Source organism: Macrosteles quadrilineatus, unplaced genomic scaffold (genome assembly GCF_028750875.1).
Source record: "Macrosteles quadrilineatus isolate MER2022 unplaced genomic scaffold, UCM_ALF_1.0 Scaffold_2__2_contigs__length_208266976, whole genome shotgun sequence".
NCBI classification, from domain to species: domain Eukaryota; kingdom Metazoa; phylum Arthropoda; class Insecta; order Hemiptera; family Cicadellidae; genus Macrosteles; species Macrosteles quadrilineatus.
Window position 1 is genome coordinate 205,196,483 of NW_026542595.1, and position 13,762 is coordinate 205,210,244.

Here is a 13,762-nt window from a genome sequence, read left to right on the forward strand (position 1 = left end):
TATTTAACTGATCAGGATTTTAGGGGGCTATTTAGGAGTTAGTAGACTAATTTGAATGGAAAAAATCCTTAATTTGAATTAAAATACAGGCAGTATGCATTTTCCCTTATAATAATTACTGTGGATGTCATAAACATCCAACCATATAGCCTGGATAGATATTTCAAATATAAATTTTCTCTTTGCATTTGTCATAATATTATAGTCGATTGGGATTGAGACAAGTTGGTGTAGTTTCATTAATAAGTTCATATTAAAAAATACAGCAGCACACTGTGTCGGCCAAATTGATGTATAGGCAAAGGTTTTTACTAATAATTTTGTTTCCTTCCTTGCTTAGAACATGTACGAGTTGAAAACATCAATGTATGAGGTGGTGAACTGCCTGCAAAAACTGTTTGGACCAAAGTCCCATTTAGTACAGTCAGTTCTCAAATTGTTTACCGATGCTCTTGTCTCCATAATCAGTACGGATATTAAACAGGTTAGTAATTAAGTTAAACTGTTAGATAACAATCTTGGCTGTAACTAAATGTAAATAGTTAATTAAGTGGTGAATCCATCAAATTGATTTGATTTCAATTTGGTCCTAGTACACAATTCCTAAAACAAAATAAACAAAACACTGAATTGCTGAATTTTTTTAAAATCAGCCGCCATATTTGAACTAGAGCTTTGCAAACCTATAGCTCTTTCTAGGTCTGCAGTTGCTTCTTAATTATTGCCTTTCTTCCTTACCTCCTCTGGCAGTGTATTTTCCTTGTTTCTATGTTTCTTGGTTTCCCGTTTCCAATCTTATCCTGTTCAACCTCTCCAACTCCTTTATGGGCTACATTTCCTTCTTTTGATTTACACTTTAGCTGGCTCTTAATTAGAGCAAAGCCATAATTCTTAATTTAATTTGTTATTATAGTTCTGACCAGCTTAATTTTTGCATACTTTTCTTAAATATCCAAGTCTCGTTGCTAAATAGTAACTTCTCAACATTTTTATTCACAATTAATTTTCTTATAACTTAATCAATTACTCACCTCATTCTACTTGTGTTCATGTTCCAGCTGCAAATACTAGACACTGTGGACAAAGTGCAAGAGTTGCCGTTTGTCTGTGGCATTCTGTTGTCAATTGTATCTCGAGCTAACATTGCTCCATTGTGGATTGCTACAATCCCTTCTTCCATCTCCCAACTGTACAGTCAGGTAGGATGGACATTCACTATTTTATCATTGTTCAATCTTTTAAATGATTACGATTCATTGAGTATTATATTTTTGCGAGTAACTCAGATGTCACTTGTCGCGGCCGGTGAACTCACATGTAGACACGTCTTTGTTTTGAAAAATAACAATCGGTAAATTTTAGCGAATTTCCCTATAGGGAAGTAGCTATTACCGTAGGTGGCACGGTAAGACCTAGACCCGGGACCGATTTACTTTTTCATTTTGATGTCCCCAGAGGCCAAAAACACTATTCGTTCAAATTTTTATATATGTATATATATATATATATATAGACTTATATATATATATATATATATACGTCCGTGAACGCGATAACTTGAGTAATTTTTGTCCGATTTTGATGAAATTTGGTTTAAAGGTGTAAAGCGGGATAAACTTGAATGAGTTCGCGAACCAGCACGATCGGACCATGGGAACGGGGCTTTACGGGGGGTTTTATGGGGTAAAAATTGGTTTTTCTCACTTTTGACCCTCAAAACACAAAATTTCCCAATTTCTCTTTAGACCTTTTTAAAGAGCTTAAAAAAACAAATAATTTAGTATATAAAAGTATTTTTGTTCGATTATTAGTAACGGATAAAATTAAAAAAATTGTAAGTTTAAAATTCCCATGTTATTCTTATGGAGAATATTGTCAAATGTTGTACAGTTGAACCTCTATAAGACGAATTTCAAGGGGTGCGGGAAAAATTCGTACTATAGAGGTATTCTTAATAAAGAGGGTCGTTTTATCGAGGTTTAATAGTGTTGTTATTCTTCTTATAGAGGTTTCTCCAAACAATGACCGAGAAAGGAGGAGGTATGGGTGGGGGTTTCATGTTGAGACAAGCTTCTGTTTGTTTTGAAAACTACGTACTATGGAGGTTAAGATTATGATAAATTCGTCTTATAGAGGTCACGTTCGTCTTGTAGAGGTTTTGTGCTAAGAATATTCGTTGTATAGAGGTTAATCAGTCCTAGCCCATGTCACAAGCAAATTCGGCTTATGGAGGTTTTTAACTTAATTTCTACGTCGTATAGAGGTGTTTTTAGCATTGACCTATATGGAAGTGTCAAGGGGATTAAACAAAAATTCGTCTTATCGAGGAATTCGTTTTATCGAGGTTCGTACAAACGAGGTTCAACTGTAGTTTGCTTGTTTATGAATATATTTTGATCAAACTTGGCAAATTTATTTATTTTGTACTAAGCTATCAATATTTTACTCAAAAACACACTTTATTAGTTTCCTTGTAGCAGCAAACCTAGGTACTCGTTAAACCTAATGTTATTAAAATATATTTAACTGAAAATCAATTCAGACGAATGGAAATTCGCTTAGTCGGCAGGTTTGCTGCGGCGGGGGTATTTTTATTTGTATCCGTGTTTTTGTTATTAGACTATATGTAACTTTAACTGAACGATGTCCAATGGACTGTACTCTTTTTTGTACTAGAGCCTGATAAAAACACAACAATGTGCTAAAACCTAGATCGCAGAAACTACTTTTTGTAACTGGACGACTGAAGGTATCAAACCATTATTAGTTATACTTTTGGATTTTGGATACATCGGAATTCCCAATAAACCAGATTGCTTAAGAAACAAAAAAGTCATTAGTGCAAGCTCTTCCCTTTATTAAAATATTCAAAGTATCAGACTATTGTTCATATTCTTCTATCTTTGACTATTGGTAAAACTAAAGATTACATTCTAATATTAAAGTTGTAGCCAGCTTTGTAATAAAACTGAGCTCAGTTAAATTGATCCACCGACGGATGTAGTGAAGTAAATTACTGATTTCTGTTGATTACGACATCCTTTGTGTAAACCAAGCCAAACTGAAAAGCTTTTTTAAGTCACATCAACCAGATCAGATATGGCAGTGAAAAGAATTACGGGAGACTAAAATGGAGTTTTAAGTAACCTTTAACACACTCTGTGATTGCTCATTCAGCCATCTTTTATTATTAACACGTTCCCTACTCACACTCCTCTGTAACTGAGGGATGAGTATAGTTGGTAGCTAATATGTTAATAGGTAAATACAGGTGGTCCATGTACAGTGGCGATTCCAAGGGGGGGGGGGCTACAGGGCCTAAAGCCCCCCCTTGGACCCTGGAAAAATAAATTTAAACATACATTTCGTCCTTAAAACACGCAATCTCATAAAACAGACATCAATGTAGTTTTTATTAAACTTAAAAGCGATGGCAGGAGTAGTATTAAGTTCCACGTAGATAAACTTTGTGGACAATAGCACAACGAATAAAACAATATTACGCTATGGAAAGTTGTACGCATCATCCGATTTTTACAGCAGTCAGCTGTTAACATGCTAGGGCAAAGACGAGCGCGCAAGCGAGGACAGGGAAAACAGCTGATTTCCTGATGTTCCATAGTTAGTTGTCAAATTGTCTGCTAGCCACTAACTTTACACAGGCATCAATCAGCAACCAGCGGTAGCACCAGTAGCCTATTACCATTGACTATATAAACACTAGTGTTAAAGTTTATATAGTCAATGCTATTACTGATTTCAATACTATAGATATTGTGGCAGATCTATAAAATGGAGAAAAACTTAAGGTTAAAAAACGTGTTTACTTGCTTGCATGACATATAACAGGTGAAATGGAAGGTTTTAGGACAATTGGGCACAGTTCTAGCCGTTAGAAGTGGCTTTATAAAGTCACCAAACGGCTTTTAGGAGATATGGCTTCGTAGTCTACAGTAGGCCTATGTTTTGAAATTCATGAATGCAAGTTCGTCATAGTTTGATTTTTAAAATGTCTATTTGCTCATGACAAACAACAGGTGAAATGGGAGTTTGTGGACAATTGGACACGGTTTTAGGTGTTAAAAATGGCTTTAGAAAGTCACCAAACGGCTTTGAAAATGCCAAATTTTCCCCGGACCCCCCTCCTTTATTGGGGGGTGTGGAGCACCCCCCAAGCCCCCCCTTGACGAGGTCCTAGAACCGCCACTGTCCATGTAGATGGAATGTCTTCAGTTTCTAAAAGTTAATGCTTCTACCTATACTAACTAGTTACTGTACAAGAATTCCATTATTCTGTGAGAAGCCTGAAGTAAAATTGTGCTAAAAAGGTGCAGGCTTATGTCCTAAGGTAGTCTGCTAGACATTGATTAAGCCTCTCAGTGTGCTTAAACGCATTTTCACCTTCTCCTCACAAAAAAAATGTAGGAGGGTTTGTTTTCTTCTTGTCAATCCGATGATTTTTCAGTTTCCACGTTATTCATTAACATCATCGTTGTTCATCATCTGTAGGATGCAGACCTGCTGGCCGCTGCAGTATCACTGCTGCACACACTGGCTCACTGCGGACTGTCGCTGCCTAAACAAGAGCTGTGCCTGGCCGTGAGAGAGGCCCACAGTGCAGTGACCTCCTACAACCGGGAGTCAACAGCTACAAGGCCCAGGGATTCCTCTGTCTTGATAGCCCGGGAATTCACCCTACCCTTGGACACAAAGGCTAAAGAATCACTGGCTTCCCAAGCGAAGGAGTCGCTCGCTTCACAAACAAAGGAGTCACAGGCGTCACAAGCAAAGGAATCCTTGCCATCCAGAACTAAGGAATCATTGCCCATTGAGTCAAGAGAATCAGTAGCCAGTACTAGTGTCTTTAATGAATCTTCGTTCTCTGATCATTCCATGTAAGTAATATCATGTGCACGTGACTCTCCAGTAGATTTGTTGCTATCTACCTACCCATTACACACTAACTTACCAAAAGTAGATATCCCATTTGCAAAATATTTTAATTTGACACCAACGGTTTTTTAGTAATACCAATTGAACCAGAAGAGCACTAACGATGGGGATATCAGCACTAACGGTGGGGATATCAGCACTAACGATTGGTACAATTTTTTATGTTAGTGCTCGATCTTATGAGGAGGCTAACTTTATATAAAGTTGGCGCCACCACAGTTTTTTTTATAATAACACTTGAACCAAAAGAGCACTAGCGATCGGAATTCTAGCACAAACGATTGGTATCATTTTTGACGTTAGTGCTTGAATAAGAGCCAACTTTATTGACCTAGATTAATCATACAACAATACTGTGATCAATGGAGCCTGAGTTGATTGTCGATTTGATAATTCAATCTAATTTTATTTGCAGAGATATCAAGAAAGTTGGACCACCAATATTGTCAGAATTAGCAGCCTTCCTCAACACTACACTGATTTGAAGATTTGTGGTTGGAAGTTTGCCCCGGTATGAAGCCTTCTTCATTTGGAGCCTGCTAACTACTTTTAGTGAACAAAGTTTGTTATTGAATTACTAATGTATTTAAGTTTAACTATATTTTTCAATTACAAGTAACAGACATAGTCTTGCTTAGCTAAGATATTTTGTACATTTTGTATATATTTATGGTAAACATAAAATTTAAGCTTTTGTAACGGTTTTAACAAGTATTGTGTTAAGCATTTATTTCAATTGTGTGTTTCTTGGATGATTTTTTTAAGTTAAAGCTGTATAAATTATTGTAATTAACAGTTAGCTTATTTGCTATACCAGGATAGTAGTATGTTTCATGTTCAGTTATAAAGTATTGTATACAATATACAAAAACTATACAGACTAGTTATTATTAATTATATTTTTTTAATAATATATTTTTGGAAATATTTAACTTTTAAGTTTAGTAGAAAGGACCACTGAAATGATTAAAACTTTTTATGTATTAATGATGGACTAACAAAAGAAGGGACTTTAAATACTTTTTTCTGAGTGATGCTTAGCTACGTTTATCTGCTTTCTAACACCATTTCACAATCTTCATGCGTAGGCTTTCGCGGCCGTTGTCATTGAAATCCATGGTGATGGTTTTCGGCGTCAACAGCGTCGTCAGTTGTATTTCACTGCCAGAGGTTTCGCCCTTACTATGAAGTGGCATCCTCAGTGGCTAGGCTGAGACATGTTAACTGAGGATGCCACTTCATAGTAAGGGCGAAACGTCTGGCAGTGAAATACAACTGACGACGCGGTTGACGCCGAAAACCATCACCATGGACCATTTCACAATGTTTATCTTATTTTGTTTATATTCAGACATAAAGAAATGAAGTTAAACTCATTTTTAATTTTTCCTTTAAAAGAAACTTCAAATATGCTGTAGTGTGTTTTCTGACTAGAGCCTTAAGTGGCACTTTTTTGGCCTGAGAAAGACAGAGACAAAGCTGAAGACGGAAACAGACTTTTTGTTAACCGTAAGCTGCAGAATTGGTAATGTAATGATTGAACTACAATGTTTTATCATATTGTAAATTTCCCAGATCAAGTAACTTATAAATTAGCTCCCAAAATGGTTTGCTATTACATACGAATAGCAGTCGCTGTTATTTATATGTGTATTATTTAATAAACAACAATAAATTCATATTTTATTACTGAAATTCTTAAGTTCCAATTTATCCTAATGTCAATAAAGGGGTATATTTGTAGTGAAATATGTAGACCTAATACAGGGTGTTTCAGTAAAGCGTAAACGGTTATTTTTATTTCGACTTAGTTTAACCGTAATCCGACATTTTGTATTTTTTGAAAATCATTTTATAACTCAAAAGCCCTTAGAGATATTTTTATGAAATTTGGTATTAACTTTGAATCTAGAGCCATAAACATTCTACGAAAATATCTTTGATCAGGCTCATCGAATTTCAAAATGGTGGCCATTTAAAATCTTAAAAGTCAAATTTCATGAAAACTAGCTAATAAAACAAAATTTTGCAACTCATTATTGAAAGTTATTTTTATTATAAATCGAATGACACTTTATTTGCAAAAATCGGATAATATAAAAAAAGTTATGTAACTTTTATTATTTAAACATTTAAAGTAACGAGTTGGTGGCCCGTCCTACGTACAGGAATCGAGTTGTCAACTAAAACGGAATAATTCAGAACATCTAGTTTACACGCATAGACACAAATTCTGGCAGTTTTAATGGGGAAGATCACCTTATAAACAAATGTAAAGTGACCACCTATTTATTCCATTCGAATATAGACCTAAAATATGGCGATATGCATTTTAAATCCGATAATCTTACTATAAAACAGCATTTGTGTCGATTTGAAAAATCTTCAAGTGAGATTGGCGACCGATTCACACTGGTTTTGAGTAGAGTAGTTAAATGCCACCTCCAATTGCATACTGTAGGCTACTGCTATGTACTTACCGTACCTTATCTTACCTCCGTGACCACTGAAACTTTTATGAGGATTTTCTTTTATCGCCTGCCCTCTTCAAAATTTAGATCCCAGTCTGAGGATGCATTTCATAACTTGATTTTCCCGTCTCTCGTGTGGTACTCCTTGGAATATACTTTTTAAAAGTTTATGCAGAGCCTGTCCATCCAAGCTTTACCTACTTCTGGAAAGCATCCCTATATATGGATGTTAACACATTTCTCTTAGCTCTCTGTTCTTTTTTATTTCGACCTCCGGGCCGTTATCTTGAACTGGTCTGTATATTTCCTCTGCACTTTATTATCTAACCAAGCATTAAGGTTTTTCGGTTCTTTGGTCAGTGCCCAAGTTTCTGAATCATCAGTACTACGGGGATAGTTGGTATGGTATGAGTCGACTTAGGTTTCTGCTGCAGTTTATTTGACAGTTTTATAGAGACCTACTACACCGATTGACGCTTTCATTACTAACCAAAAGTTTAGTATGCCGACATACTCACATTCAAACATACAAAAAAAGAAGTATCAACACGTAAACCACTTATATCTTAAACAATTAAGCGATAAACTGCTGAAAAAATATTTCCCAAATATGAGTTGAAATTTGCAATGCATAAACTAAATACTTACACAGATTGCATTCACAACAAAACTTGATTAAACGCAAGTGTTTGAGATGTTTAGTTCAAAATAACACATTTCCTGATAACGCAGATCCTTTACGGTAAGGGAAAACTACCTACATTTTAAAGTGAAATAGTATATAGGCAAACACCAACGAACAATATTTTTGTAAACAAACAACTCGTAACATAAACATTTCAATGACAGTTATAAACCAGCTGTTAAACCAGCATTGAAAATACTTTAAATTTGCTAGCATCGGCTGTTAGACTTTTTAAAAATTAAAACTTAATTTCTAAAAAACTTAAACCTTAAACTAAAATTATGGCTTCGACATTCCCTAGTTCTCAAAATTATCTTTCTTTCAACACAAAAATCATGAAAATCCGTCAAGTGGTTGATTCAGAATCGTGAAATAAAAAAACACTGTTTCGTTTTAATATTATAGATTATCAAAATGGCGGTCATTTAAAAATCAAATTTGAATTCCATAGAAACTATAGTGGCAAAAAAATATTATCAGATATTCTATTTAAAACAGTTGGTAATTCAACTAATCCACATTTACCTCTTAATTGTTCACAAAAACCTTGTCTATTGGGAGTCATGCTCATAAAGAGCCTGAACTCGTTGAATATGATAGGGGTAAAGCAACTGGTTGTTCAAAATTCTCCAAACAAATGAATGGCTAATGATGCTAATCTTCTCGTGCTTGTAATTGGATCTTTTTCCACAGCTCTCAAAACTTCGTTGATTGCTCCAACCACCAGACGGAATTCCAAACCTTTATGTTGTCCCTACGGTTTCCAAGATCACGCCGGACGGGGACAGCGTGATCTTGGACAAACATGATTACGTATTCAAGTTTAAGTTGAAGCCATGCTTCTAAATGGGTGCGGTTTCCAAGTGCGAGCGATTCAAACGCTGAGGACTCACGCCGGACATGGCGGGAAAACCCATGTCCGGCGTGAGTCCTCAGCGTGGCACGCTTAAGATGACCCACAGTCATTTTTGGCATGCAAGCCAAGCGGACAGAAGTTGTTAATTCTTTCCCTCCCCTTCATCCTACAATAATTGCAGTTTACCAAATGACCTTCAAGATGCTTTCGATCCAACCCTCGTGGTGTTGAACACTTGTAAAAATTTAAAAATCACAAAGTTTTCAATGTGATTGTAATAAAAGTAAAATTTATTTAATAAGGCTGTGAACTATCATCCTATATTGAATTTGTTCTTTCCGGTGGTAGGCCTATTGTAATAAAATCCAACTTCTTTGAATGGTTTGTTTTTTATTATAACCAAAACAACTTTTATGGGTCTCTTTGTTTATAGAACCAGATGATTGAGCTATGTGTTGGTAGTTTTTTTTACTTATTTTAAGGACTTTAAAGTTGTTTTAATCACTCCGATGTTCAAGGCCGTAGCCAGGACAAACTTTCGGAGGGGGGGGTCAGGTCAGTGGCAGTTCTAGGACCTTGTCAAGGGGGGCTTGGGGGTTGTGGAACACCCCCCAATAGAAGAGGGGGGTCTGGGGAAAATTTGTGATATTTTTGAAGTACTAGTTAAGTGACTTTCTAAAGCAATTTTTAACACATAAAACTGTCTTCAATTGTAAAAAAAAAACTCCCATTCTAACCTGTTGTTTGTCATAAGTAAGTAGACATTTACAAATTTAAACTATGGCGATTGCATTCATAAATTTCTAACCATACTGTAGGCTACGGCTATATCTACCTAAAAACAGTTTGGTACTTTGTTTAGCCTCCCTTGGAACCGCCACTGTGTCAGGTAATGACTGTGTATAACAGATTTAAGCACTTTCAAACACCGATTACCATGCTTATTTCTAAAATGTTGATATAGTTACATATGAAAAATATTACAGGATGATAAATCTGTTTTGTTTGAGTAAAGTATTTTGTTGAACCTTCATAGTTATATTACCTCTTTAATAAATCAGATTTATTAATATTATTATTACATGAAATATAAATAGTTACTGCAAAACATAATAAAACATAAAATATAATCCTCTGTTGTGGTTTCTATTTTATAATTTAACTTGCACTTTTCAAACCTAGTGTTAATTTTTACTACTAAATTTCAGAATTTGGGGGGGGGGGTTTGACCCCCTAACCCCCCCCCCCCCTGGCTACGGCCTTGCCGATGTTATTTCTAACAGTTATGAGATGATATATCATCTATTGTTAAATTTTAATCAGGCCAGAGGCCATACCACTAAAACCTAACAAATTGTCAAATTAACTATTAAACAAAAAATGGGTAACACTAGGTATTAAAATATCAGCAATTAGAGAACAAGAACTATTGGGAGTCAAAGTGGAACAGGAATCCACTTTTTATTGAGTATTTTAAAAATTACAAAAAAATATTTAAGTCGGTGACCAATCCAAAAGGACAAATCAAGATTACATCAAAAACTTGTAAGACCAAAGCTTCTTGGGCAGTTGTAAAGAAGGAGTTGGGACACAATAAACTAAATCATGAGATACCATGTGATGTTCAGAGCGGCCTGAAAAATAACTGCCATTCTTTGAAAACTATGGCAAATGATTTTGATTTTATTTTCATCGTCATTTTTTTAACTTATAGTGGAAGAATATTAGGAAAATCGACCTAACAAATTCGAACTACCTAGAAATTTTGCACAGCTGTTAAGTAAGCCATGTTCTTGAAAATGTCAAAAGTCCCCGGAAATCCCTGCTGTGCTTCAGCCGCCATCTTGGAAAATGGCGGCCAATTTTCACTTTTTTGACAATATTTCCCAAACTATTGGTATTAGAGAATTTTTGTAAATACAAAAGTTAAAGAACACCTAAAAATACACATTTTTTATATTACAAGGTTTGCTCTATCTCTAACGGCTATTGAGATAAATAATAAAAATAGTTTTAAATTTAAAATTCCCATGTTATTCTTATGAAGGAAAAGAAAATTGTTGCAGTTTGCTTGTTTATGGATATATTTTTATCAAACTTGGCAAACTTATTTATTTTATACTAAGCTAATGATATTTAACATAATTACACACTTTATAACCCTTCCAATAGCAGTAAACGTAGTACTTGTTAAATTTAAAGTGATTTAAATAGGGATTCTATCTTTCATTTTTAGGAAATATTTTAGTAAAAATCCAGGCAGGCAAATGGAAATTCATTTTTAGACACGATTGTTGATTTTTCATTATTAGTATTAAAGAGAAATGGAAAATGGTGGCCGATTTTTTTGAATGACTCTTTAATTGTCAACATTATAAAAAAATTACCAAGAGCTAAATAATATTCGCTACTAAAAACTGAAAAAAATGTTTGTATTTTGTTTATTGATATTGGCAGCACTTTTTTAACAGGAATATTTGACTTGTTCATTGTTAGTCAGCTGACAGTATAATAAAGTATGATAGCTGAGAATGTTTGTTTTACAGATTCTGAAGTTATTTAATTTCAGTAGTGAATATTATTTAGCTCTTGGTAATTTTTGATAATGTTGACAATTAAGGATTCATTCAAAAAATCGGCCGCCATTTTCCATTTCTCTTTAATACTAATAAGGAAAAATTAACAATCGTGTCTAAAAATGAATTTCCATTTGCCTGCCTGGATTTTTACTAAAATATTTCCTAAAAATGAAAGATAGAATCCCTATTTAAATAACTTTAAATTTAACAAGTACTACGTTTACTGCTATTGGAAGGGTTATAAAGTGTGTAATTATGTTAAATATCATTAGCTTAGTATAAAATAAATAAGTTTGCCAAGTTTGATAAAAATATATCCATAAATAAGCAAACTGCAACAATTTTCTTTTCCTTCATAAGAATAACATGGGAATTTTAAATTTAAAACTATTTTTATTATTTATCTCAATAGCCGTTAGAGATAGAGCAAACCTTGTAATATAAAAAATGTGTATTTTTAGGTGTTCTTTAACTTTAGTATCTACACAAATTCTCTAATACCAATAGTTTGGGAAATATTGTCAAAAAAGTGAAAATTGGCCGCCATTTTCCAAGATGGCGGCTGAAGCACAGCAGGGATTTCCGGGGACTTTTGACATTTTCAAGAACATGGCTTACTTAACAGCTGTGCAAAATTTCTAGGTAGTTCGAATTTGTTAGGTCGAATGGCATTTGAATCCCTAAAATTCCTGGACTATTAAGTAATTCAGCAGCAGTAGATCCGAATAAGAACAAAGCCTTGATGTTCATGGTTCATATCTTAGCAAAGATTGATAAGCCTTTTAAGTTAAAAAAAATTAAAATATCAGATTTGAGAAAAACTGTTCATTCATTGAAAAATACTAAATCTTTAGGAAGGGATGAAATCCCCTTATTTGTAATAAAATAAGTGATTGATTTCATCCAAGAATCCTTGTGCAAAATAATAAACCAGTCCCTAGAATGTGGAGTTTTCCCTGAGAAACTCAAATTTTCTGTAATCAAGCCTCTTTATAAAATAAATTGTGTTAATGATTTGAAGAGTTATTGTCCAGTAGCTTTACTGCCATGCTTTTTAAGATATTTGAGAAGGCAGTTGAACTACAATTAAACAATTATATGGAAAATAATATATTTAATATATAACAATTTGACCCAAAAATCAATAACACAAATGGTTAATCATATAGCTGGGGCACTGGATGGGTCGTAGAAGGCTGCGGGTGTGCTGTGCAACCTATCCAGCGCTTTTGACTGTGTTAACCACGACATTTTAATTGAAAAGGTAGGCAAAATTGGAGTTAAAGGAAAAGAGCAACTGTGGTTTTCTTCCTATTTAACTAATAGATATCAGAAAACTAAAATCGGCAAAAATGGTCAACAAGTAAATCCATCTTGGGATAAAGTGCAATGTGGTGTCCCACAGGGGTCAATATTGGGTCCCTCTTTGTTTTTGATCTGCAAATGATATGCCAAATATAACAAAGATGAAACTTTTTCAATATGCAGATGACAATGCTTTTGTGTAGAGGGCCCACTATCGACTTCCTGCAGACTAGCATAGACAAAGAATTCTCTGCTCTGGGTAACTGGTTCTGGGCAATGGTCTGGCCTTATATGTGGAAAAAACACAAATTGAAATTATAAACTTTTCGGCTAACTACAGATTTTTTAGTGGTAAGAGGAAGGTATATAGGGCCCAGGTATCTTCATTTACACTCATACTACTCCATATCACCACACAGGGAAGATTCAAATCACATTATCCTTTCGAATAATCAATTATCTCCACAACAAAATGTAAAATTCCTCGGATTAATTTTCAATAAAAATCCTAACAGGGCATCTCAAATTGAAAATGTAAGTAAAAAATTAGACCCTTGCATTTTTTCAATAAGAATTATACGACAAGTAACAAATCTAGAAACCCAGCTAATAATGTATCATGGATATTTCTCATCATTATTCATTAATGGACATATGGTATGTTGATCTGGGGCAACTCTCCTTATTCAAATAAGATGTTTAAATTACAAAAAAAAGTAATACGAATTATTGGCAAAGTTCCCCCTAGAACCCCTAGTAAACAACTGTTCCAATCAAAGCATATTGACCTATGCTCCTATTTAAGATTTCTTTCCGACTCCTTGCGGGACGTCCCTTATGATGTGACAGAAAATTCATAGTTCCTTGAAAAAGTAGATTTTTAGGTGTGGTGTTGATGTACCAAATCTTATTG

General features: G+C 34.4%; 1 protein-coding gene across 2 annotated transcripts in view; it reads left to right on the forward strand.

The window, feature by feature from the left end:
• The window catches only part of LOC128987694 (condensin-2 complex subunit G2-like), an 18,823-nt gene extending 12,652 nt beyond the window's left edge, over window positions 1–6,171 (forward strand). For both annotated transcript variants that reach the window (XM_054408681.1, XM_054408680.1), the window contains exons 8-11: window positions 341–484; window positions 1,059–1,199; window positions 4,510–4,895; window positions 5,369–6,171. In XM_054408681.1, the coding sequence (XP_054264656.1) occupies window positions 341–484; window positions 1,059–1,199; window positions 4,510–4,895; window positions 5,369–5,438 (741 nt within the window). In that variant the 3' untranslated portion in view covers window positions 5,439–6,171. The remainder of the gene's footprint in view (window positions 1–340; window positions 485–1,058; window positions 1,200–4,509; window positions 4,896–5,368) is intronic.
• Window positions 6,172–13,762: the final 7,591 nt, after the last annotated feature.